The 26,504-nt window shown below is 36.7% G+C and overlaps 2 protein-coding genes across 2 annotated transcripts; one reads left to right on the plus strand and one right to left on the minus strand.

Moving 5' to 3' along the window:
- Positions 1-375: 375 nt before the first annotated feature.
- On the minus strand, positions 376-1,305 carry LOC134360595 (olfactory receptor 4C12-like). Its single transcript, XM_063075182.1, has one exon. The coding sequence runs from the start codon at positions 1,303-1,305 to the stop codon at positions 376-378; it is 930 nt and encodes a 309-aa protein (XP_062931252.1).
- A 20,884-nt stretch (positions 1,306-22,189) lies between these two features.
- On the plus strand, positions 22,190-23,125 carry LOC134361144 (olfactory receptor 4C16-like). Its single transcript, XM_063076098.1, has one exon. It carries the CDS (start codon positions 22,190-22,192, stop codon positions 23,123-23,125), a length of 936 nt encoding a protein of 311 aa, XP_062932168.1.
- Positions 23,126-26,504: the final 3,379 nt, after the last annotated feature.

Here is a 26,504-nt window from a genome sequence, read left to right on the forward strand (position 1 = left end):
AACAAAAGAAAGAATTTGCATTAAGGCCAAAGTAAAGAAATATCATTAAACATGTTATTTTCAATAATCTTTAATAACCAACACCTCAATGTTGCATAATAAGATTATTTTAGTATCAGTCCAATATTCTAGATTTATACCTTTTAGCTTCTAGAGATATTTCAGATTTCCAAGTAATTGATAAATATTTATTAAGAAGTAATAAGTTGTGATAACAAAAGAAAAAAGATGGGAGACAGTTAAGTCTGGATTACACTTCAAGATTTAGCTTTATGTGTTAAGTGTACATCTGCAACCCCTTGTCTTCATCTACAGATTAAGGGCTTGGACTAGATTACATCTATTACCTGTATGTGTAATGCTCAGTGATCCTACTTAGTCATTATCCAAAGTCACTTTTTTTCTACACAGCTTCCTTATTGCATTTTTAACCTCAGCATTTCTGAGTGTGTAGATTAAAGGATTTAACATAGGGGTCACCATAGTATAAAAGACAGCAACAGCTTTATCAATGGGCAGAGTAGTCACTGGGCGCAGGTACACAAATACACAGGGCACAAAGGATAAGATGACAACTGTGATGTGAGAGGCACAGGTGGAGAGGGCTTTGCACCTCCCCTCCGAGGTAGAGTTCTTGACGGAACACAAGATGATCACATAGGATACCATCAAGAGGAGGAAGTTTAACAGGCATATGAGTCCACTGTTGGCAGCAACAAAGAGACCAAGGGTATGAGTGTCTGTGCACACAAGTTTCAACAAAGGGTACAAGTCACACATGAAGTGGTCTATGACATTGGGGCCACAGAAGGGCAGACAGACTGTAAAGAGGATCTGAATGGTTGAATGGAGAAATCCTCCAGTCCAGGCCACTCCCACCAGGAGAATGCACAGCCTGTGGCTCATGATGGTCGTGTAGTGCAGAGGTTTGCAGATGGCCACATAGCGGTCATAGGCCATCACTGTCAGCAGGATGATCTCAGTAGCACCAAAGATGTGTTCTGCGTAGACTTGAGCCATACAGCCACTGAAGGAGATGATTTTCTTCTCACGAAGGGAGTCCACAATCAGCTTAGGAGCTGAAGAAGAAGAATAAATAGTGTCTATCAAGGACAGATGGGTCAGGAAGAAGTACATGGGGGAGTTCAGAGCCTGGCTGGTGATAATGGTGACCACAATGAGCAGGTTGCCTGAGAGCGTTACCATGTACAGAACCAAAAACACCACAAAAATGACTTTCTGCATTTTGGGGTTCTGTGTAAGACCTAATAAAATGAATTCAGTCATGTTCCTTTTATACTCCATCTATGTGGTGTGGGTGATAGACACTGGAAGGAATCTTTTACCTTTACATAAAAAGAAAGAAAGTAAAATTAGAACCATAAAAGAATCAAATAGTGCAAAAGTCTCCCTCTTCCTTTTTGGTACTCTGCCACCTCACAGATGACTCCTGCTCTTCCCCAAAACTCTCTAGGAACAGGTTCCTCATTCTCTTAGTTGACTCTTTTAGTCCTTTATTATCCTGACCTCAAAAATATTCTTAAAACGTGTAGGACACCCAGATGAAAGGAATTCCATTTACTAGGGTCAGGGTAATTGTTTTAAACTTGAAAATCAATATGATGGATTATTTTAGTCATGAGAAATAGTAATTTTGCAGCCTAATAAGACTTAAAAATATATATACATGAAATAACATGATTAAAACAACACAATATAGTCTGTATACCCTAATTATAATTATGTAAATATACTATAGGTAAAAGTTAATGAATAATAGTTATGGAATTAGCATTTGAAGATAATAGGTTTTATACACATATTTTAAGAATAAAATTCAAATTAAAAATTTTACTTGTATGATTTTATACAGGTTTTGTTTCACCTATGTTAAAACATTTGTTTGGGAAAAAGTAGGTAAGGAAATATGTCAATATATTTAGGACATTCACTTCTGGATATTAGATTATGGGTCATCTCTTATTTCTTTGTATTTTTTAGTATTTTCCAAATTTCTAAAGTTTGCATTACTATTTTATGATCAGAAAAGAAATATAATTTCTACATTTTTTTCTTAGAGGCCTACAGTTGAAACCATGAATTTTTAAACTGAGTGGAGTATGTGGGGAAATAAACATAAGGAATTGTACATTGGTACATCACGGGAACCAAGGAAATACTATGTGGATATAATTAAAGTAACTGCTGTAGTGTGCTCATGAAACTGTTGTTACCAATGGACCAAATGGACATAGAGTGAGAGGGCCTGACTGGATACCAACCAAAGATTATTGATCCATCATTGTAATTTATACCATTGATAATGATGGTCAATATATCAAATCTGAACAATCAACCAGAACCTGTTTAATAGAAAGTCTATTTTTATTTGCTTGATGAATAATGCACTTATCACTCAAACTTTAAATTAGTATTTAAAACCAAGTTTTGCCACTTTTAATTGTCACTTTTTCCTAGACCTCAGGTTTCTTTCTGTTTTCTTTTTTCTTTATGTGTTCTTAATCACAAAAGCAATGAAGGGTAAGATGAATTGTTCCTGCTACATGTGGGCGTGATATAAAATGAGATTCATGGAAAAGAAACCTCTTCCAGATGATCCCACAAATGTTTCATTGAGAAGCTGGTTTTACAGCTCCAAGCCCCAGGATCATGGCCTCCCTTCTGGATAGATCAATGCATCAGAGAATCCTTCCAGAAGCAAGAACCCTTGAGCATAAAGGTGAGTGCACTTCCAATGACCAGCTCTTCTCTAAGGAGATGGCCTCTGGGAGAGTCAACAAGTCACTAATATGTTTTTCAACTTCTTGAAGGTCTGGGCCAAAGGTTAGGTGATCAAAACTGGACAGAAATCTCCAAACTTGACTCATTCATCTTCATTACTTCACTTATTAGTTCAGCTTCTTGCATATCTTGAAGTAATCTGGATATGTTAAAAGAACATTTCTCTTTTACAGTTGTTTTTTTTTTTGACTTTTTCGTGACTGGCACCCAGCCAGTGAGTGCACCGGCCATTCCTATGTAGGATCCGAACCCGCGACGGGAGCGTCGCTGCGCACCCAGCACATAGTGTGCTTATTATCACTCAAATCCTCTAATACCCATATTTGCAGAAATGAGAAATGGAGAAAAGTGTCAATCCAGCAGGAAGATCCTGATCTTCCATAAAAAAGGCCCTCAGACTGCAATTGAGAAGCAAAGACCTAAACAGTCAAACTTCTTCCCAGAGAAACAATTGCTACTTGTTTAAATTCCACATACCCAAACATTTTAAAGTGCAAACATTTACTATAGCTATGCTTTTCCACATTCTTAATAGCACGCAGAGATTTACTTTTGCACTGTGTGCTTCCTATAGTAGTTAATTTTTACTGAGTGTGTTCAGTACTGTACTAAAATTTGCTTTATGTGTATTATTTCACTTAATCCTCACAACAATGTTATGAGGTTGGTACACTGTTATACATATTTTGAAGAAAAGAAAATTCTTGTTAGGAAAAGGTAAATGACTTGCCCAAAGTCATAATAATAAAAAACATAAAGGAGCCTCTATTCAAATCCAGGATGTCTATCTCTAACTCTTTAGCACTTATTCAATGCCTCTTCGGTATAGGTCCAGTCTGCTTCTGGGAATCAGAAGTTTCAGAGTTTGTACATGTGGGTTAGTACCTAAAATCACTATTTGTGACCATGGGAAATCCATGGCAGTCTTTTTGCTAAGCTATGAAATGTAGAGTCAGATGTTAGTGAGTTCAACAGTCCATTGGACAAGATTTTAGACAATTTGTACTTTAGAAATCCTCAAGCACCTTGCATTTCATCAATTTATGCATGCTTTGAAGATCAGGAAACTGAGAACCAAAGAGGTAAAGTCCAAGGGAACACAGCTAATGGATTAGGGGCAGAGGACAAGGAGAATTCAGAGCTCCTAATGCCCAACACAGTGATTTTTTTCCACCAACTCATCTTGCCTTCCATAAGATGCCTTCAGATAAGTGTATACAAGGAAAAACTCACTTTAAAGTGAGAAAGAGAATTAACTTTAATCTTTTATCTTTAGTAATACTTGTCTTGGCTCTCTAAGAAAAAGGCCTAGGTCTGAATGCAGGGATACAGAAATTCAGTCACATTGCTGGGACCACATCCATCGTAGCAGAAACAAGGACTCACTAGGATAGAATAATATCTGAGAAACTTTGAATAGAGTCAGAATCAGAAGTGCTTCTGAGTCTGGAGTTTAACATAGATTCCCAACAGAGCAGAGGGTACACTCTTTCCTTGCAGATTATACTTTTTAATGCATTTGCCTTTTGTATCTCAGTTTTAGAGCTGAATGTTTTCTTTGAAAAACAGAATCCAAATGCTATCCTTCTCTTTCCCATTGCCAACCTGTCTTGACCACAGTGAAGCTTACACACCCTATCTCAGCTCTACCTCCAATTTGCATTTCTTTATTCTCAGTTGCCTCTCATATCTCCTCCTATCAGTACAAGGTGAGATATTCCCCCTCTTTCATCCCTGGAAACCATCAAAGTTAGAGCATTGTTTCAAGGAAATGAGTGACTGTCCATAAGCCTCTAACTGTCCAAGCCACCATATCACATACCCTACCCTGGAGGAAACCCACAGTGACCCATCCAGCTACTGAAATCTCTCCACATTCAAAAACCTGGAAATCCCTTCCTTCCTTCCTTCCTTTCTTTCCCACCACTTTCTTAGAAAGAAAAAAACACAAAAATATGTTGTACTTACAGAAGGAGAGAACAAACCTAAGGATATTAAAAATTGGGGGGAGGGAGAGAGGGGTTGGGGGGAGTAATAGGTTGGGTAAAGGGCATAAATAAAAATCACGATTTGTAAAAATTGCCTATGTTAATGATAAATAATAAAAAATGTTTTAAAAGCCAGGACATCTAAAAGTGATCCCCCACAATGAATCAAAAAGTAATTTTTCTTTTTTCTTTAATTTAATTTAATTTCTCGAAATATATTGTACTTGATTTTCATGCCCCTTTACCGGGTCCTCTCCACCCCCACCCCTCCCCCACACATCGTAACTGTGCACTTGGCTTAAATAGTTCAAGGAATTTTTGTGCTTATTCTGTAAAAAGTAATTTTTCAAGGATTTTAAAATAAGCCCCTTGAGGAGAAATGGAAATACAAAAAAATCAACAATTGTAGATAACTTACTGTGGTTGTATGTAATTGAGAAGAATACCCAATACAATCAGAAATAAGAAGTAAGCCTTATACTTGTAGATAGTTGTTCAAATAGCATGTTTTTTTAATGTAAGTTTCCAAAGTCCCCACTGGCTGAACAATATTACAGGAAGCAGAGAAAGTCAAGTTGGTGCAAATTACTCCCAATAGATTCAGCAAGCATTTCCAAAGCTTTAATGACCTTGAAACTCATGTCAAAATAAAATGAAATACTTTGTTGAATTTGAAACCTAAAGTCCTTTGATACCAAAGAGAATCTTCTGATCTTCTCCCACATCTAGATCTGTCATTTCAGAATAAGAGATACAAATATTTCTATTACTTAATGTCACCTCTTATTCTTCTCTTAATATAAGAAAACAGCTTGTTCTGGAATCATAGAGTTTTGAGAGGTTACTGAGAATGTTATATTTCTATCTATGGCTTTGCCCTCCCAGGAATTAATTATCTCTGTTTTTTAAAGATTTTTTCTTAGAAACAAATATTTAAGAGTATTCATCTATGAACAACATATCTTTACCTGATTAATTCTTTTCCCTGCACTTTACATTAATCTATTAACAGCCTACATTCCTGGTCTGGATTGTTATGTGATAAAGCACAACTCTAATAAGCCCTTGGGTGTCATGAACTGGGACATAAAGGACTCTAAACCCTCTGTGAATAACAACGTGGGATTTCTCTCAAGTTGCATATCCCTGAGGAAATTTCCTCACTGTCTGAGGTCATGAAGGAGGTTGAGATACTGAATCAATCTCTCAGCTGTGCTATAAACACATCTGGACATATCCCATCCATAGGAATGAACCTTGACACTTGATGTACTTTCAGGCAGGATAATATCTAAAGTTGGAAGCTAAATGGAGGCTAAAATCCTAGTGTCAACTTTCCCAGTGTAGAAACCTAAACAGATTTTTATGCCTCCCATCAACAATTTTTGGAAGTTTAGGAATTCCACTGATCACTCAATGGAAGGAGCCTCCCCTAGGCAAACAGACTTCTTCAAATTTTCTTCACACATAATATTCCCAAGACAGTGCAGATTTGCATAGCCAAATACATTTTGCTGTCTTTAAAACATATATTGTAGCAATTACCCTGAAGTTCGGAGGACAAGGGTTGTTTAAACCACGTGTCATAAAAGTTAAAACAACTACTATATTTAAATGTATGGTTAGGCAGTGGATGGAGAAACCAATAAAAATAAAAGAAGCAGCTATCATTACTGAGCACTATGTCTTTTTTTCTATTAATATGGTATATTAGGGACTTCCAGGAAAATGGCAAACTAGAGGTGCCAAGAGCATGCTCCTCCCACAGAAGAAGATTGAAACAGACCCACCGTTACAACCACTGCAGTCGCTGAAGTATTGTTTGGTCCCAGAACTGTTGCACATAGCAGAGCAGCTCCCCGCAGAGCAGCAGTCCTGCAGGTGGCCCTTTGATGCACCACAGACATGAGGGAGGCTGTTGCCACTGCTGTGAAGTAACCACACTGCCATCAAGGACACAGCAGATGAGAGGGAGGGGGCTGCAATCAGCTGTGCCATTGCCACAACTACGAGGTAACCCTGTTGCTGCTGCAGACACTGCAGACACAATGGAGGCAGTTGTGCCACTCTCATCACCAGAAGTAACCCTGCTGCCACTGAGGACACTGCAGATAAGAGAGAGGCAGTTGCAGCTGCTGGCACTAGTGCCACTGCCATGAAAGAGCACCACTGCTACTGCAGACACCATAGCTGTGGGCACAGCCGCTGCAGACATCAAAGCTGAGTGGGCAGGAAACCATTGCAGCTGCCACTGCTGTAGTTGCTGCCATCACTGGCACCACCAGGCAGCCACCAGCATTGTGTGAGCAGCATGCCACCACTGAACTCACCACTATCATGTGGGTACTTCACCAAAGCCACCACTGGTGTCACTGCCATTGTAAGGGTGGTCTGTCACCACAGCAACAGCCACAGCAGCCACTGTCATGGTGCAGGCAGACCACTGATGACTCAACTGCATTCTAGTGGAATACCAGTAGAGTCCAGGGAAAGAAGTAAGACAGCACAGACCCTCTACCCAGTGGTCCAACCCACAGGGGGATTTAAGCTGTCCCCCACCCACCATAGTAGTGCACTTGTGGGTGAGAGCTACGTGGGAAGCCCACATGACTGCCTCAATCTGGGGAGAGACACACATGGAACCCCTGGAGAGTGAAGAAACCCAGGATAGCCAGAGAAAGGAAGAAAATTCCCAGTGCATCTATCAGGGTCACAGGATGCAGCCAGTATGCCAACAAGCCCTCTCAGGGTCACCCACTCTAAACAAAGTGTGACAGGTCCCCCAGGCACTTCTCCCAAGAACTCAAGATCTCATGCAAAACCATGATGACCCAACACAGTGTCAATAACCTCAGTAAGAAATCACTAAATGCCACAATGGCTAGGTCATGGAAACACTCACATAGAATTCCAACACTGAACATGGCTGAAGTGCCCACAAGGATACTACACTACTGCATCTCCCTGGAATGAATACTAAAATACCCTACTCACCACTAACTATAAAACACATCTACAGGAATCTTTCTTCTCAAAGTCCACTCTAGAGTAATAGAAGAAGCAACTGCTCTACCAGATGACTAGACATCACATAGAAAGATGAAAAATACAAAAAAAAAAACAAGAAAATATGAGTCACCCAAGGGAATACGATAACTCTCAAGTATCAGATCCCATAGAGCATGAAATCCTTGAAATGACTGGAAAGGAATACCCAGTAATGATTCTAAGGAAACACAATGAGATAAAAGAAGACACAGTAAGATGAAACAATGCACTGAAAAAAACTATTCAGGATATGAAGAAGGAAATTTACACAGAGATTAATACTTTAAAAAATAATGTGGCAGAACTCATGGATCTGAAGGAGCCATTCAACAAAATGAAAAACACAACCAAGAGCTTAAGCAGCAGGCTGGAGCAAGCGGAAGAAGGAATTTCTTATCTTGAAGACAGTGTCCTTGAAATAACTCAGGTAGACAAAAAAAATAATATTTTTTTTAAAATGAAGAAAATCTAAGTGAGGCAGGCAACCTTAAGTGTACAAACATGTGAATCATGGGTGTTCCTGAAGGGGAGGAGAAAGGAAAAGGCACTGAGGGCATATTCAATGAAATAATTGCAGAAAACTTCCCAGGCATAGGGAAAGATATGGACCCTCAGATATAGGAGGCTAAAGATCTCCAAACAGATCAATCCAGAAAGATTTTCTATGGGGCACAATTGCCAAACTGACAAAACTCAAAGACAAATACAGAATCCTAAAGACAGCAAGAGAAAAGTCACCTATAAATAAAGTCCCTATCAGTTTAACAGCAGACTTCTCAACAGAAACTCTACAGGACAGAAGAGAATGGGACAATATTCGAACTTAAAACAAACAAACAAAAACCTGTCAGCCAAAAATAATATACCCAGCAAGGCACTCCCTCAGAAATGAAGGAGAAATAGTCTATTTCCGAGACAAACAAAAACTATGAGAGTTCACTGCCACATGACCAGCCCTACAAGAGATCCTCATGGGAGTACTGCATCTGGTATCCGAAAAATAATCACTGCCATGAATATGCAAGAAAGGACCTGCTGGCAGAACAAAAATCTAAATGAGAAAGAAAAAGCAACTGTATCTTGCCACCTCCAAAAACCAAGAAACACCAAAGATAAAGTATAAAAGTGAAAGAAACAAACAATATTTAAAACATCCAAATAAAAATTGATAAAATGCAAGAAGTAAGACAATACCTTTCAACAACAATGAAAAAAAAAATGCTCAACATCAAGAATCACCAGCAAAATACAAGTCAAAACCACAATGAGATATTATCTCACCCCAGTTAGAATGGATATTATCAAAAAGACAGAAAAATAATTCTGGAAAGGATGTGGAGAAAGGGAAACCCTTTTACACTGTTAGTGGGAATGTAATTAATACAGCTATGGTGGAAAACACTATGAAGACTTCTCAAACATCTACAGGTAGAATATGCACCCAAGGGAATGAAAATCAACAAGTCGAATAGATACCTGCACTTTCGTGTTTATCAGGACTCTTAACACTAGCCAAGAGTTGGGTCCTATCTAAATGTCCTTCAATGGATGACTGGATAAATAAAATGTGGTATGTACACACAATGGAATACTACTCAGCCATAAGAAGAATGAAATTCTGCCATTTATAGCTACATGGATGAGCTGGGAAAAAATTATGTTAAGTGAAATAAGCCAGACAGAGAGAAAGAGATACCACATGTTCTCACTCATATGTGGAAGCTGAAATAGTTGATTTCATAGAAGTAGAGAGTAGAATAGTAGTTACTAGAGACTGGTGGAGGGAAGGGATGGGGGGATGGGGAGAGGGTGATCAGTGGACACAAAATATTAGACAGATTGGAAGAATGGTAACTAGTGTTCTGCAGTAATATAGGGAGACCACTGCTAACAGGTGTATCTTTGAATAGCTAGTCAAGATGATGCTGAATGTTCTTAACACAGAGAAGTGACAAATGTTTGAGGTGATGGATATACTAAGCATCTTGATATGATCTTTGCACAGAGTATGAATGTACCCAAATAACATATTGCTCTCCATAAATATATACAATTTTCATAGGTTAATTAAGAAAAAAAAGCTAAAAAGAGAAAGACAGACATAGAAAGTAGAATAGTGGTTACCAGAGATAAGGAAAGGGGGAGGGGGCAGAGGAAGGTTGTAGACTGGTACAAATTTACAAAGTTACAGTTAGATAGGAGGAATAAGTTCTGGTGCCCTAGGGTGACAATAACAAATAATATTGTATTGTGTATTTCAAGATAGCTGGAAATGAAAATCTTGAATGTAATAACCACAAAGAAATGATAAATGTTTAAGCGATAGAAATGCCAATATTCTGATTAAATCATTATACAATATAAGCATGTTTTAAAACAACAAACTGTGTTCCATAAACATGTACAATGAAAAAAATTATAATTAAAAATAAATAAATATATGAAAACTAAAAAAAAAAAAAAAATTGATGATCACAACAATAATACAATCACTGCGACAGAAAATTGTGGTCCCTTTCACAGGTCCAGAATTAGGTGAATTTTCAGACCTGGAACCAAATGATTGAACGGTATGTTGAGTCTCCTTGAGGTAGTATCATGGCTATTAAAAAAAAAGTATATAAATATCCTCTGATCCTTCCTCCAAAGAACCTGTTGTGCCAGTGTAACTTGCGTGATATGGAAAGGAAAATACCAAGATTTTTGTAGATTGTTTGTAAAATTCTTTTTTGATGGATTTGAGATTTCTGTGTCAAGTCAGTGAAGTCAAAAGTAAAGTCATTTGTTGAGACTGAGGAAAAGAAAGGAAGTTTTGGGGTTTTCGAAGACAAAGAAAAAGGGTGAAATAATCCTTTAGGACGATGAGATTATAAATGGACTGCAGACCTACAGTGTGATGCTCTAGCTGCTTCAAGAGCTCACTTGAGATCCAGGTCATGAATATAAAGGGAGACCAGTTAGTGTGGCCTTAAAGTAACACTCACAGAGTGAAGCACAACATGGTTAAAAATTCGCTAATGATCTATTAATATTTTCTGAAGACATAGGCAACTCAACTAAATCCTCTAGGACTGACCCCCAGTCTAGTATTCAATTTGAGTGCCACCTTATGGGAAAATCCCAAAAGGGAAAATTAATCAAAGGGTAATAGAGCTACAGATATTATTACTATCCAGGTTGTCCTAATGTGTCCCTAATGTGAACAGGAATTAGGGTGCATGGTTTGTTCTTGTAACTGTTTAGGAAATTAAATCGTCCTGGGAATTGATCTTTACCCGAACATGTTTCATAATATTGGCTTAGCTTATTTATCCATGGGTGACATGATGTGAGGGCCAGATTCATACTGGGGGCATACCCATTGCCAGAATTGCTTTTGTACCCCATGTCCCCACCCAATTATCCCCCAACATCCCTCCCCCTCCCCCTTTCCCCCACTCTGCTTTGTAGCCCTAGGAATGTTCCCTCCCTCTGTACGACCACTGCACTATTGTGGTCTTTCTTTCCTTCCTTCCTTTCTCTCTTAGCTCCCACATGAGTGAGAACATGTGGTGTTTATCCCTCTGTGCTTTGCTTATTTCACTCAACATTGAGTCTTCTTATATTTTAAAATATTTAAAACATTTAGGTCAGGGATTTTTTAAGCAAAAACACTCTTTTGAAATTCCTCACGTTGGATAATGTTGAATTAAAAAAAATGTAAAATTTTTCATTTTTAATTAAAGGATGTAAAATAGTATACATGATAAATTGTATTTTCTAAAAAAAATTCATACATAAATAATACAAAGAATATGAATAAAGATGCTAGGAAAAATAAGTTAACTAGCATCATTGATCAAGCAGTTTATTTTGTTATCTTTGACTGCTGAGATTGGAGCAGAAGTGTCAAATCAAAGTCCATTTCAGAGCACATTTTATTATGGGACTTATTCTTGGTACCTAATAGGGGAAGCTCTGATTCTAAGTTCCCAGAGGCCTGTGTCTCCACACAATGCGCCCCACAGACCTGATTCTAAACATCATCAGGATGGGTTAACTTACCACATACCACTGAAATTACATTGATCTCCCTGCACACTCAGGTATGCCAGCACCCTTCTATGATGGTCCATAGCAGGAATTGAAATCTTGACAGTTGTTAGTTCTTCAGTAGCTGGAAACCCTAGATCAATTTCTGTTGTAGTATACCATGCTGGAAAGCATTCCAGAGAAATCATTTTGGACATGTTTGTGGGTACCAAATCTTGTACCTAGAGCATTTATCATTCCCATGGATGAGAGCTTATTTTCCATCCATGCAATGACTGTGTATCTTTAACTTCACTCAATATCCTGCTTCCTAATTTCTCTTTTTCTTCTTTCCTGCTGTATCTTAGAAACATATCTTCAGCATCTCACTGGAGGTATTCATCCAGTTGTCATCACTTTCTATAAACATCCACTGGAGACAATGGCTAAAAATATTAATAAAATATAAATTTTACATATCTTAAGGTATTGCAGAACAGTTCTAGCTCTGTTAGACAATTTTGTTAATTTGTCTGAGGCAAGAAAATAAAACAGTATTCATGCTTTAGCAATGAGATGTAATACTAAAAAAAGGAAGAGATGAAAAAGTTGCACAATTTTATTTTGCTTTGTGATACTATTTATGCTTGTTCTTGAAGTGATTTAGTACATTTGTAGCTGTGGTTGTCATGTCTGTGTCCACATTTTGGAAAAGGATTAGTATTATAACTATTTATTTTAGAAAGTCAATATAGTTAATGTTTCATACTAAAAGGAAATCAAAGTGAAAAAAATAAGACATATATAGAGATATTTTCGTCAAGTTTCATTTGGAATGTTTACCCATATTGGAGAGAGAATATTTATACATTGACAACAAATCTGATTTTCATGACTAAGTTAGTATAGTGCTAGTGTGCAGATTAGAGGTGATGATAACCCATGCAGACGTATGCCTGAAAGAATGACACATAAGAAATGCAGCTGATGAAGTCATTTATCTCTTCCATCTTTTAAGTGATGAAATATAAGTTAATAAATGATTTTGGCTGAATACCAAGGCTGAAGCCGAACTTCAGAGCAGCCCTATTTAAAAGTCTTCAACAAGCAAACCACTCCTGAGAGAAATTAGAGAGGATACAAGAAGATGGAAAGATATCCCATGCTCTTGGATTGGAAGAATCAACATAGTGAAAATGTCCATACTACCCAAAGTGATATACAAATTCAATGCAATCCCCATCAAAATTCCAAAGACATTTTTCTCAGAAATGGAAAAAACTATCCAGACATTTATATGGAACAATAAAAGACCATGCATAGCCAAAGCAATGCTGAGCAAAAAAAATAAAGCTGGAGGCATAACACTACCTGACTTTAAGCTATACTACAAAGCTATAATAACCAAAACAGTATGGTACTGGCATAAAAACAGACACATTGACCAATGGAATAGAATAGAGAATCCAGAAATCAACCCACACACTGACTTCCATCTGATCTTTGACAAAGGCACCAAGCCTATTCACTGGGGAAGGGACTGCCTCTTCAGCAAATGGTGCTGGGATAACTGGATATCCATATGCAGGAGAATGAAACTAGACCCATACCTCTCACCGTATACTAAAATCAACTCAAAATGGATTAAGGATTTAAATATACACCCTGAAACAATAAAACTTCTTAAAGAAAACATAGGAGAAACACTTCAGGAAATAGGACTGGGCACAGACTTCATGAATACGACCCCAAAAGCACGGGCAACCAAAGGAAAAATAAACAAATGGGATTATATCAAACTAAAAAGCTTCTGCACAGCAAAAGAAACAATTAACAGAGTTAAAAGACAACCAACAGAGTGGGAGAAAATATTTGCAAAATATACATCTGACAAAGGATTAATATCCAGAATATATAAGGAACTCAAACTACTTTACAAGAAGAAAACAAGCAACCCAATTAAAAAATGGGCAAAAGAGCTAAGTAGGCATTTCTCTAAGGAAGACATACAAATGGCCAACAGACATATGAAAAAATGCTCAACATCACTCAGCATCTGGGAAATTCAAATCAAAACCACATTGAGATACCATCTCACCCCAGTTAGGATGGCTAAAATCCAAAAGACTCTGAACGATAAATGCTGGTGAGGTTGCAGAGAGAAAGGAACTCTCATACACTGTTGGTGGGACTGCAAAATGGTGCAGCCTCTATGGAAAATGGTATGGAGGTTCCTCAAACAATTGCAGATAGACCTACCATACAACTCAGCTATCCCACTGTTGGGAAAATACCCAGAGGAATGGAAATCATCAAGTCGAAGGTATACCTGTTCCCCAATGATCATCGCAGCACTCTTTACAATAGCTAAGAGTTGGAACCAGCCCAAATGTCCATCATCAGATGAGTGGATATGGAAAATGTGGTACATCTACACAATGGAATACTACTCAGCTATATAAACAAATGAAATACTGCCATTTGCAACAACATGGATGGACCTTGAGAGAACTATATTAAGTGAAACAAGTCAGGCATAGAAAGAGAAATACCACATGTTCTCACTTATTGGTGGGAGCTAAAAATTAATATATGAATTCACACACACACACACACACACAAAACCGGGGAGGGGAAGAAGATATAACAGCCACAATTACTTGAAGTTGATACGACAAGCAAACAGAAAGGACATTGTTGGGGGGGAGGGGAGGAGGGAGAAGGGAGGGAGGTTTTGGTGATGGGAGCAATAATCAGCCTCAATGTATATCGACAAAATAAAATTTAAAAAAAAATTGAGAAACAATTGTGTATACATTAAAAAATGAACTGTTAGAGCCAATATATATAAACAATGGAAAATTCTAAGAGACACAAAAGTCTTGAGTGAGGATGGAACTGAATCCATGCTCTGTGTGACAGGAAGGGGAAAATAGTGATTTCAGGAAGATACTCTGTGCAAAGAGCTGGCATAAGCCAATGGGTAGGGAGATAGAAAAGAGGTCTTAGTGGCAATGCTTGGCTGGGCAGGAGAATTCAGTGAGACAGAAACACCACACAAGGTGTAATGACTTCAGAGAATCCTTTACTATGTTGGGGGAATTGGGGCTTGTTAGCAGGAACCATTTTCAAAAGCTCAATGGTAGGATTCAGCTCTGAAATTTCTTGCCAAGAAACAATTGGCTGCTAGAAGAAGTAAAAACACTGGGGAGTTGATAAACAACAATGCCTGTTAGTGCAGAAGTGACTTTGGCACCAAACATTCTGAATAATTAAATCATTGCATTAACCTTGGAACCCAAGAGATCATTTCGGACTGAGATATTGACCACAGTTTGCCAAATACCTCAGGGAATGCACTTTCCCTTCCTTACTTCATGAGCCAGAGGTTTGAGTTCCAAGGAATCTGTGATTCGAGCTAATCTAAAGACTGCATCACCTCAGTATACCTTGTGATCCCAAAATATTACAACCTAGAGAAACACTTGGCAAATGCATGTAAATATCTTCTAATAAGCTAATTAATAATATTGGGTTTTGAAATTATGAACTGAGGTGAAGGTAAATCTGTCTTGGGTTAGGCAGTCATTTTGAGCTTTTCATTTTAAGAATTTTTATTACAGGCAAAAGTATATGCAATCGGAGTTTGCTATTAGGAAATACAAGGTCCATTTAAGACTCAAAGTTCTGAATGTTCACGTACTTAATAAGATGTATAACAAATCAGTAAGAGAGTAAAGGTGATATATATCCTTATCATTTTCCAAACAGGAGATTTCTTATTCTACTTGGCTAAGCTTTTCAGCCCAGACTACACTCTAAGAAACAAAGAAATCTAAGATAGCATACAATATTCTAAGATTTTTCATTATTGAGCCTATGCTAACCTCTGCAAGTTGTGTTTAATTAATGTAGGCATGCAGGTGTAGAAGGAAATATTTTTATAGTAACACCTCATTAATAAATGCATAATCATATACCTCAAATCTAATTTTCTAGATTACATATTTTAACAATACTTAATAAATAAATAAGAGGAAGTCTTTATGCCTCAAAGAAACTCTTTCACAGACCTCCAGTCTGTTTTAGTGTTCAAGAAATTTTATTCCAAATATGAAAGAAATCTACTTACAAATAATTGACATTTTTTATGTTGACAGTAAAAATATATAAGTGGAGATTGTTTTTTGGGTTACAGATTTACATTTGTATGTTATTAAAACACCAACAAAAAAAGTAAAACATTCAACAAATTAATCCTTTCCTCTGTGTGGAGAGTAGTAGGTCTGTTCAAAACTATTGTAACTTTCTACTTCTTTTACATAGTTTGATTGTATTTCCTGGATCTCTTGGGGAAATATATGATGTTACTCTATAAAGCTAAATATTGCCACATCTTGCAACCAATCAATTGCATTTTGGGAGACATGTTAAAATTGTCATAGTTGCAGTGTTTATAGTAGTCAAATATTAATGGACAGGATAATAACCTAGCATGTTTTGAAATGATCACAAAATGGAGTACAGTATAGGATAAAAATGAATCTATGACTTCAAGGAATTGTAATTGTTATGTCTTCTTCTCCCCCCCCAATTTTTTTTTTTTTGTGTGTGTGTGTGTGTGTGTGTGAATTTTTTTTTTTTTTAGCTCCCACCAATAAGTGAGAACATGTGGTATTTCTCTTTCTGTGCCTGACTTGTTTCACTTAATATAACTCTCTCAAGGTCCATCCATGTTGTTGCAAATGGCAGTATTTCATTCGTTTTTATAGCTGATTAGTATTCCATTGTGTAGATGTACCACATTTTCCGTATCCACTCATCCGATGATGGACATTTGGGCTGGTTCCAACTCTTGGCTATTGTAAAAAGTGCTGCAGGAGAGGTTTCAGTAATGGGCCACAATAATCAACCACATTGTATATTGACAAACTAAAATTTTTAAAAAATGAATCTACAACTATATTCCACAACTGATTTAAAACTTAGTAAATTAATGCTATGAAAAAATTAATTTCTAAAGTCTGTATAAAGTATGCTAAATTAAAAAAAATTCAGAACCATGTAAATCTAAAAAATACATACATTATAAAGATATTTTATTTTTGGAAACAAGATAGTTATACATTAAAAACAAGATATTGTTACTGTTTAAGGTGAAGCATGGGGCAGGATAGGAAAAGGATTTAAACTAGACACAATATTGGTAAGATTTTAGTTCTTGGGATGCGTAGTGAGTTTACAAATATGCATTATACTATTTGTATAAGTCTAAGAAAACAATAATATAAAAAAATAAAAATGGTAAAATAGTTTAGAAAGAGAATTCTACATTGGAGATTTTGTTGATAGAACTGGTTTCTTCTGCTTGTACATTGGATCTTCTTCCTCTTGTGTTGGCTCCATTTTCAATCAGGCTCTCTGCATTCATGGTAAAATCATAGAATGGAGTTTTGTGTCTGTCCTCTCAGAAACTCCATGAGGAAAAAAAAAATGACTTTTTGTGATATTCCAAATGAAAGTATTGTCTTTGCATCTCATTTACACTAGATTTCTGACGAGATCATTATAGCCTTGGGAAAATGTTTTCTGATGGACTAACAGGAGTCATATTCCCATCCTTTGGGGAGATAGCACTCCCCAAACCTTATGTGCTGAGTATGGACAAGTTGGAGATTCTCAGAGGAAACTCAGGGTTCAGTTATTCAAGAAGGAAAATGGATTTCTTTCAGGCACAAAGAACCAGGGTCCAGTGTCTAATAACAATCTTTTACAACTCATCATTAGCGTCCTTATGAAGAAGGAAGGATGTATTTGCAAAGGTATTTAAATACGAGGATACTTCAAAAAGTTGATGAAAAGATTCTCATTACATTTCAATTCTGTTTTCCCATGAACTTTTTGAACACCCTCATGTTGTGCAGCAAAAGTCAACCATGGCTGAATGTATCCTCCTTATTGATACTACTTTCCACACTACATCATCAAAAATAGCACACTCTGTTACGGGGACAATCTAACACTTACAGTGCTAGTTATCTCCCAGTGCTGTTGATTGTGCTAGTAAGTTGCATCTATGAAACAGATGACCAGAAAAGTGTTTGTTCTTTCCTGAGATCTGACCTCCCTTCCATCTGCAGCCTTTTAAATTAGTAGTTTATTGTTATCCAGAAAGAATCAAAAGAGATTCTTATTTCATTTATCATTACAGAAGTAGTTTTCCAGAATAGGTAATTGTACATTGATACTAATTTCTTTCAAAATTTGGTTTCATTTTTTCTTCATTCATTCACTTACTAAATGATTATTAAATATGTAATATAATTGTAGTTCATAAATACCACAGCAGACATGGTGAAGAACGAGATAGTCATGATCTCTATCCTCAGTAAGTGCTTACAATTTACAAAACTTTTTAAGAGTCTGAGAAACAAAATAAGAAATTTTTTCTGGTCTAGCCATTATTCAACATTTTCCTATTTTAAAGCTCTCTAGTGAGTGATCTTTCAATCAGGACTTGCATGTGTGTGAGTTTCTGACACTAGTGCTCATGTGGACTTCCTATGCAGAAAACTCATGCACTCCTGTCTGAAAGTCTAGTCCTTTGGGTTTCATAGTGTTACTTTTCCAGAATTTCATCCAAGTTCTTTAAGCATGCTTCTTGCAATCCTTCAGGGATTCTTTTAAATGGTGGTGTAACCCCACATTTTGTGGTCAGCTTACTTTTCTAATCTCTCTGCAAGTTTTCTTCAGGTGACCTCATGTAATCTCATGATTTAAACTACCATCTACAAATAATGATTTGCAAATTGAATTCTGCAGTACTGACTTGAAATTTATGCTTACAAGATTCAACTCTGTACTGAAAATTTTCATATTTATATCCTGAATTTCAACCTGTTCTCATAGCCTTACTATTAATTTCAGGATCCTAAACCTGAGATACCATTACTTAGCCATTAGAAATTTTCTTCAACATCATTACTTTCTAGTATTAACTGATTTTTAACTTAGGATAGTGTACAGAAAATGTGTAGAATGAGGAAAAAACACAGAATAAGACAGACGTTAGTACAGATGAAGTACTGAATTTACTAAGTAACCTGGGCAAGCTGCTTAACTTCTGTGAGTTTTAGTTTCCTCTTATAAGAAATCTTATTGTTGGTACCTGCATCATGGGATAGTTATATAAATTAAAAGGTGTAATTTATGGAAAGTGATAAACACTCAAGCTATTACATAAGAAAATTGATTATTAATTAATAAAAAAATCAATAAATATTTTGGGAAATAGAATTTTTTTGATACAATATATTTCTTAATAAATGTCCTTTATTAACATGGGTTAAAAAAACAAATGAAAATAAATTTTAAACAATATGAGATTCAGTGCTTCTTGTACATTTTAATCCTCGGACTATTTGCTGTAAATCTGTAGTTCTCTGGTGGGGGTTGTCTGTAGCCCACAGAATCAAACCTCTGGTTAAAGGACACCACCCTGCCCTCCTGGTCTGTATTTGCAAATATACTTCAAGTGTATTACATGAGCTGGAAAAGTTTGCTTCTTAATGCATGGAGTGGCAATTTAGAGCCTTGGTTGAGAATAGTTATTTCTTGGTGATATTACTCTAATGACATTATTTTTCCTTCTTCCTGTTTTCTATCACCCTCTACACCATACATTTGTATTTTTCCTCTTCTTCTCTGATACCGTTGGTGTGTCTGAGACACCTAACACCTTCATACCATTATTTGTATTTGGTTACCGAAGATGAGTAGGGTTAACTTACTATTCTTACAGGCAAATAGACAAACCCAAAGTCAAATTTATTATAATATCTGAGATGTTTCTGATTTACAAAAGAAAGGACACTTTAGGGAACAATACTCTCTAGGATGCTAATGTTTTACATCATTACATGTTAACATATTCCCTCTGGAATGCAGAAAGGGATTTTTTTTTTTTTTTTTTTTTTTTTTTTTTTTTTTAGTATTCTTTGGGAAGGATGCTTCAAAAAGGAATAAAAAGTCTTGACACTACCTTAGAGCATCTTCTAACAGGTAAGTGACAGATTATTTTTATTTTTTGAGCTCTGAAAGTCATCATTACAGATTAATCCAATATAATTTTTATATTTATTTACATACGGTGTGGCTATACTGTTCTCACATCCTCTGAGAAAGGAACAGAATAAAATGAATAAGAGGTTTTAAAGGTTTACTGTTAATATAGAAAATAAATGGAATGAAATTTAATTTTTGGTATAAAACAGTCTTTTATACCAAATATATTACCAATACAAATATTTTACGAACACCAGGTGTGTGAGAAGCCATCATTATTGTGTAGGGAGATGAGAATGCATTCCATGTCTTAAGTTAATTACTGTTTCTGGACATGGAAGAGTGAATAAGAGTCCATAATTTTTTTAATGTTATGTAGGTGGGCAAGATAAGTCCTCACCAAAACCTATGGGAATCAGAAACTCTGAAGAGGTTATGCCTGATAAACAAACAGAGAAAAGGTTAATACAGCATAGTAACCTTGACAAAGTTTGTGGAGAATGCCAATTTTTCCATCTCCAAGTCACAGATTTCAATAAAATATTGTATGTCACAGCATAGAAATTATCACTCCTTGCATGTTCTTAAGTGGTTTCAGGAGATATAATTTCCAACTCATGCACATATGGGATTTAGTTTGAAAAGTTGAATGATGACTCCTCATAGAATGTTCAGAGCAAATATGAAAATGAGGAGGCTAAACACTAAATATTGACCGTGATTGATAATATATCATATCTGTGGAGAGGTGTTGCTGAAAATATTTTGGGTAAAAGCCTTCCCTTTTCCTCAGTATTTGTCCCTGCATGACTTTCTTCCACTTGTCGTCTTATCTACCCCTGACCCTCCACAATATTCCTGCTCTCTGTCTAGTAAGATTTTGGAAAAGGAATAATTTAAATATTAATTTTATGACATTTCGGACAACCAGACATAGGAAGCACAGATAATGGGTATTGAATTTTATAATGACCTTTTGATCCTCAGGCCAGGTTGTTTTCCAGAGTGTCACCTGAGCAGAGAGCAGGAATCCTGGGATTTGGTTGCACAGGGTGAGGAGCTGAAGGTGGGTAGATTACACCACTCTTTAATTTGGGCTTTTTTGGGATAAAAGAGCTCTGGCAACCTGTTTTCCTTTCCACAGAGAACGGTAAATTCTGCGTAGAAATAAAGTGAGTAAAGAGATTCTCCCAAAGACAGAAGTCTAGTGCCACTGATTTAGGGAGGGTTGGGGAGTTTAAGAGAGGAAAGCAATGCTTCTGCGTCCTCTGCAATCCAACACAGGAGCATAGAAGGAGTCACTTAGCATTCTGTGTTCGACCCTCATTTGTCCTCGATCTTTTCGTGATTGCTTTTTTTTCAGCTCTTCGATGTTACCTCCAATGCTGACACTTTGTCTATTTCCTATTGTTTTGACTAATTCGGCCATTCTAAAGTTGGCTAATCTCGAAGAGTTGAGGTAAGTGCAGTCTTTATTAGAAGATGTGCTGTATAACTAGTTTTGTCTCTAGTCCATTGCAACCTATTTTTGTGTCTTATTCCTTTGGGAACCTGATGAAAGGTGTTAACATTCCTCTAAAAAAAAATAGACATAGAGTCATACACATAGACATCCATGATAATGTGCATTGAGATCAAGAGAAGTGCAGCATATTATGTATCTGTAAATAACATGTATTTTTATAAATATGTATAATGAATATTTAAAGCATACAAAATGTATAAATAAGACTTTCTCTATGGGATGGCAGTGGTGTTTGACTTTATATTTATATTATGAAACTCCAAATGTTTAGTGATATACCATGTAAAACATGAGTATTTACCTAAGTATATCCTAAATGTTTAGTGATATACCATGTAAAACATGAGTATTTAACAAATATAAAAAATATAAAATATCATTTATATTTACTAAATGAAAAAAAAGATATAATACAATTGATCCATACCTCCTAACTTTACATTCACTGCATTGGCAAAATTAATCAGAATATGACAAAACTAACAAGGGCTTGTATTGTAAGAATGTTGTCAGAAAGTATCACATTCATATTCCTATGTGAGACTCAAAATATCCCCATAAAGCGGTCATTAAAATTGAGGAACAAATATTCATGTGACTCATTAAGGCCACAGACAGATTGTCTCCGAAGAGAAATGTTTATTTTTTCTTAACATATTTCATAACTTCAAATAGCACACCACAATTTATTTTTATTTTTATTTTTTGCAGACAAACCATTTCACACTCTTGGCTTCTCATTCATGAAATCATGCACCTGAATAATAATGTGACTAAGTTTATTCTGCTTGGGTTGACACAGGATCCTGTTTGGAAGAAAATGGTGTTTACCACTTTCTTGCTTTTCTACTTGGGGACATTGTTTGGTAACTTGCTGATCATTGTAACCATCAAGACCAGTTGGGTACTTCAGAGTCCCATGTACTTCTTCCTTTTCTACTTATCCTTATCTGACACCTGCTTCTGTACTTCCACAGCCCCTAGAATGATTGTGGATGCCCTTTTGAGAAAGACCACTATTTCTTTCACAGAATGCATGATCCAACTCTTTTCATCCCATTTCTTTGGCTGCCTGGAGATCTTCATCCTTATACTCATGGCTGTTGACCGCTATGTGACCATCTGTAAGCCCCTGCACTACATGACCATCACGAGCCACCAAGTCCATGGTGTGTTGGTGGCCATGGCCTGGGTAGGCTCCTGTGTGCATTCTTTAGCTCAGATTTTTCTTGCCTTGAGTTTGCCTTTCTGTGGCCCCAATGTAATCGATCACTACTTCTGTGACTTGCAGCCCTTGTTGAAACTTGCCTGTTCAGACACTTATGTGATCAACTTACTCCTGGTGTCCAATGGTGGTGCCATTTGCGCAGTGAGATTTGTCAGGCTGATGTTCTCCTATGTTGTCATCTTGCATTCCCTGAGGAACCACAGTGCTGAAGGGAGGAGGAAAGCCCTGTCTACCTGCATCTCCCACATCACCATGGTCATCTTCTTCTTTGGTCCATGCATATTTATATACATACGTCCTGCAGCCACCTTTCCCATGGATAAGATGATAGCTGTGTTTTATACAATTGGGACACCTTTGCTCAACCCTCTGATTTATACGCTGAGGAATGCAGAAGTGAAAAATGCGATGAGGAAGTTATGTGGGAGCAAGAGATTGATCTCAGATGATGAAAGATGAATGGAGGTTTAAAATCCTTCTTCATAATTTGACTGACCTAGAAGCAGTCAACACTAATATATTCTTTCTACCCTTGATTGAATGTAATTAAATCTTGCAGAATAAGGGTGAGTTCCTTCAGGAAAAGTGATAATGTGAACTCATACAGTGGTTAATGTTGAGTCATTTTCGTGTATAGGAAGAGATTGCACAAGGTTCAAACAGGTGTGTAAGGCCCATTGCCTTATATGCTGCTCACTGCTGTGTCTCTGCCTCTCTTGCCTGCTTAGTGTCACTTATGGGTTTGGTCTATTGTTTTTTCTGCCCTTATCCATGTTGATTTTGGAGTTCTCTGCTTATAGTTACCCGTGTGTATACCCATAGTTTATATCTACAGCCTGACAGGTGTTTCCTCTTCCATATGGTTTCCTGTATTAGACACTGTTGCCTCATGATGTCTCATAATCAACTTAGTTGATCTTCCTGACTCAGCAGAAAGTACCAGATTCAGATAATTGTAGAAGCTTCATGTTGTAAGGGATAGCAATAATGAAGGTACTTCAAATCTTTGTGGATAAATAGAATTAAAACGTTGTAGAAAATTTTCCATGAATTTTGTGAAGTACCTTTGTATAATCTAGGTAAGCTCTTTTCCAATTTTTTGGGTTAGATGCTGAAATTTCACCATCTGTTTATTTAGATCCTTCCAGAACAGTGATGGAATGCATAGAAATTTTCACTCTTCTGAAAAAGTCTTTATCTTAGGAAGGCTCTTGCTGTTGGCATTGAATTAATATAATAATAATAATTATTTTTTTGTAAAATCTACTGCTGCTCCTATTTAGATCCCATCTAAGTTTATGAGGTTATTAAGGTTTCTCTTTAAATTGAACAATTATACTGTTGTTTATAATATAGGGCTATTATGATTACAGCATGAATAGATCAAATTAAGGTAGAAATATTTATATGGAGTTGAAAGAAAATGTCCAATCAATTGATGGCAAAAAATTTTTAAATATGATAAGTTTCAACAAAATACACAATAACCCAGAGAGACATTTTTAGGCATTGAAAGAGTTACATCACAGATATTAATATTTTAGTGAGTTTTCACTATAATACAGAAAAGAGTAACTTGAGCAGAAAATACAGAGATGTTGAGATGGAAAATGTATTTCTGCAATGCAGATGGATGTCATTTTTTGTCACTATCCATCAAACACCACAGTCTCTAGTCACATGAATATTAATAATTTTTCTCATTTTAATTTTTTCCTTATTTGTATTTCTTCCATATAGAAAATTATACATGAGTAGTTTTATTTATTGGGACTTCCATTTCTATTTATAAATTACTAAATTCTATTAAGATTATTAAATTCAGATAAATTTTATTATAAAAGAAGCATTAGATTTTCTTTAGGTTGAAAAATTGTTCATCTATTTCATCGTGCAGGAATAGGAAGCTCTATATCCACAATGAGCTGTAGTGACAAGTACACATCACATTGTTCAGATTCTTGTCAATTACAAGGTGAAGTCAATGTCAAGGAGTTTATCTTTGCACAGCAGCTACAGTTTGGTTCTGCTATTGCAAGGTTTGCACAGTAGCCTATTCCAACTGGCAGAGTTTTACCTAGTGTCATCTTTTCCCTCAAGACAACAAAAGTATGAAAAGGAATTTATACTGACTCTAGGTGCTTCCTCAAATACACTGTGTCTAATATTTCTTCTGAATATGAATTTGGTATAGAGCCACCATGGAGACTGTCAGCACATCTCGTGCAGACAGAGATTGTGCTCTAAACTAGGGGCAGGATTTTATTATGAAAATGCAGACACTGAATGTGAAACCTCATCAGGTTTTTAGTTGAAGCTGGTATTTTGTATGGGGAAAGAGTGAGAACAGTGACTCCATAAATTATCTGGCATTCTCTGGGTTGTCACATCTATCTCCCTTTCCCTTGAAAGAGGATCAGTTGTCCCTTGCTTAACATCATGCTACTACCTCATTGGAAGAACTCACCATGAAATAATATTTGCTTTCTTCATGAGCTTCCTCCCATACCCTTTATAGCTTCCAAACAGCTAAGGCAAAAGTCTCATGAAAGTCCAAGTGGGAGAGTCCAATCTGGCTCTAGGAGGAAATGACACACTTGAGGATACAGCAGAATTTGGCTAATATGCACAGGTGTAAACCAAGAGTGGACCTTGAAGTTGTTAACACAGGGTGGCAGAATATAAGTCTAGAGATTGAAGATTTTTTGACATCAGGCACTCACCCAAGACTTGATATTTGATGCTGTTATGATTGAAATGTGTCACCCAAGAAAAGGATATGTTGGTATCCTGATCCCCAGTACCTCAGAATGTGAACTTATTTAGAGGTAAGGTCTCTGCAGAGGTAACAAAGTGAAATTCATTAGGTTGGGCCCTAATCTAATATGACTGATGTCCTTATGTGAAGGATAACTTAGACATAGTGAAGACACACACATGCAGAATGTCATGAAGATGAGGGCTGAGATTGGGGTGTTACATCTATAATCACAAAATGCCAGAGATTGCCAGTCACTGCCAGGAGCTAGAAGAGAGGAGTGAAACAGATTCTCCTCACAGCTCTCAGGAGGAACCAACCCTGCTGACACCTTGATCTCCAACTTTTAGTCTCCAGAAATCTGAGGCAGTAAATTTCTGTTGTTTAAGCTACCTAGTCTATGGTACTTTGGAATGGCAGTCCTAGGAAACTTAACACAAATATTCTAAGAAGATCTGGAGCTGGCTCTTTAAAGCATATAGGAGATGGTAGCTGCATTAGTTTTCTATTGTTTCTATAACAAACTAACACCAACTTGGTGGCTTTAAACCATACAGATCAATTATCTTATAGTTTTATAGGTTGGAAGTCTTACACATATCTCATGTGCTAAAATTAAGGTGTCAGCAGGGCTGTGTTCTTTCTGGTAGTTGTAGGGGAGAATCTATTTCTTTGGCACTTTCCAGTGTCTAGAAGCTGCCCACATTTCATGGCTTGTGGCTTTTGAACTCTATTTTCAAAGTGAGATGTTGCTTCTTTTTCGCTGTTCTTTCATGTCCATATTTCCCTCTGAGTATTTCCTGGCTCCTTCTTCTAGTTTTAAGTACCCTTTTGTTTACACTGTGCCCACCTGGATATTCCTGGATAATCTCCCTATTTTGAAGTCAGCTAATCAGGAACCCGCTTCCATCTGTAACCTTAATTCCCCCTTTTCATGTGAACTGTTATATTCATGTTCAGGGGATCAGATCACGGGCATCTTCAGGCTCATTACTCTGCCTTCCACATAGTGTACAGTAAATACAATGAAGATGCAGAAAGTTCCTTGGTATAGGATTGGGGAAGGAATTAGACTGCTCA

The sequence above is a fragment of the Cynocephalus volans genome, chromosome 12 (genome assembly GCF_027409185.1).
Source record: "Cynocephalus volans isolate mCynVol1 chromosome 12, mCynVol1.pri, whole genome shotgun sequence".
NCBI classification, from domain to species: Eukaryota; Metazoa; Chordata; class Mammalia; order Dermoptera; family Cynocephalidae; genus Cynocephalus; species Cynocephalus volans.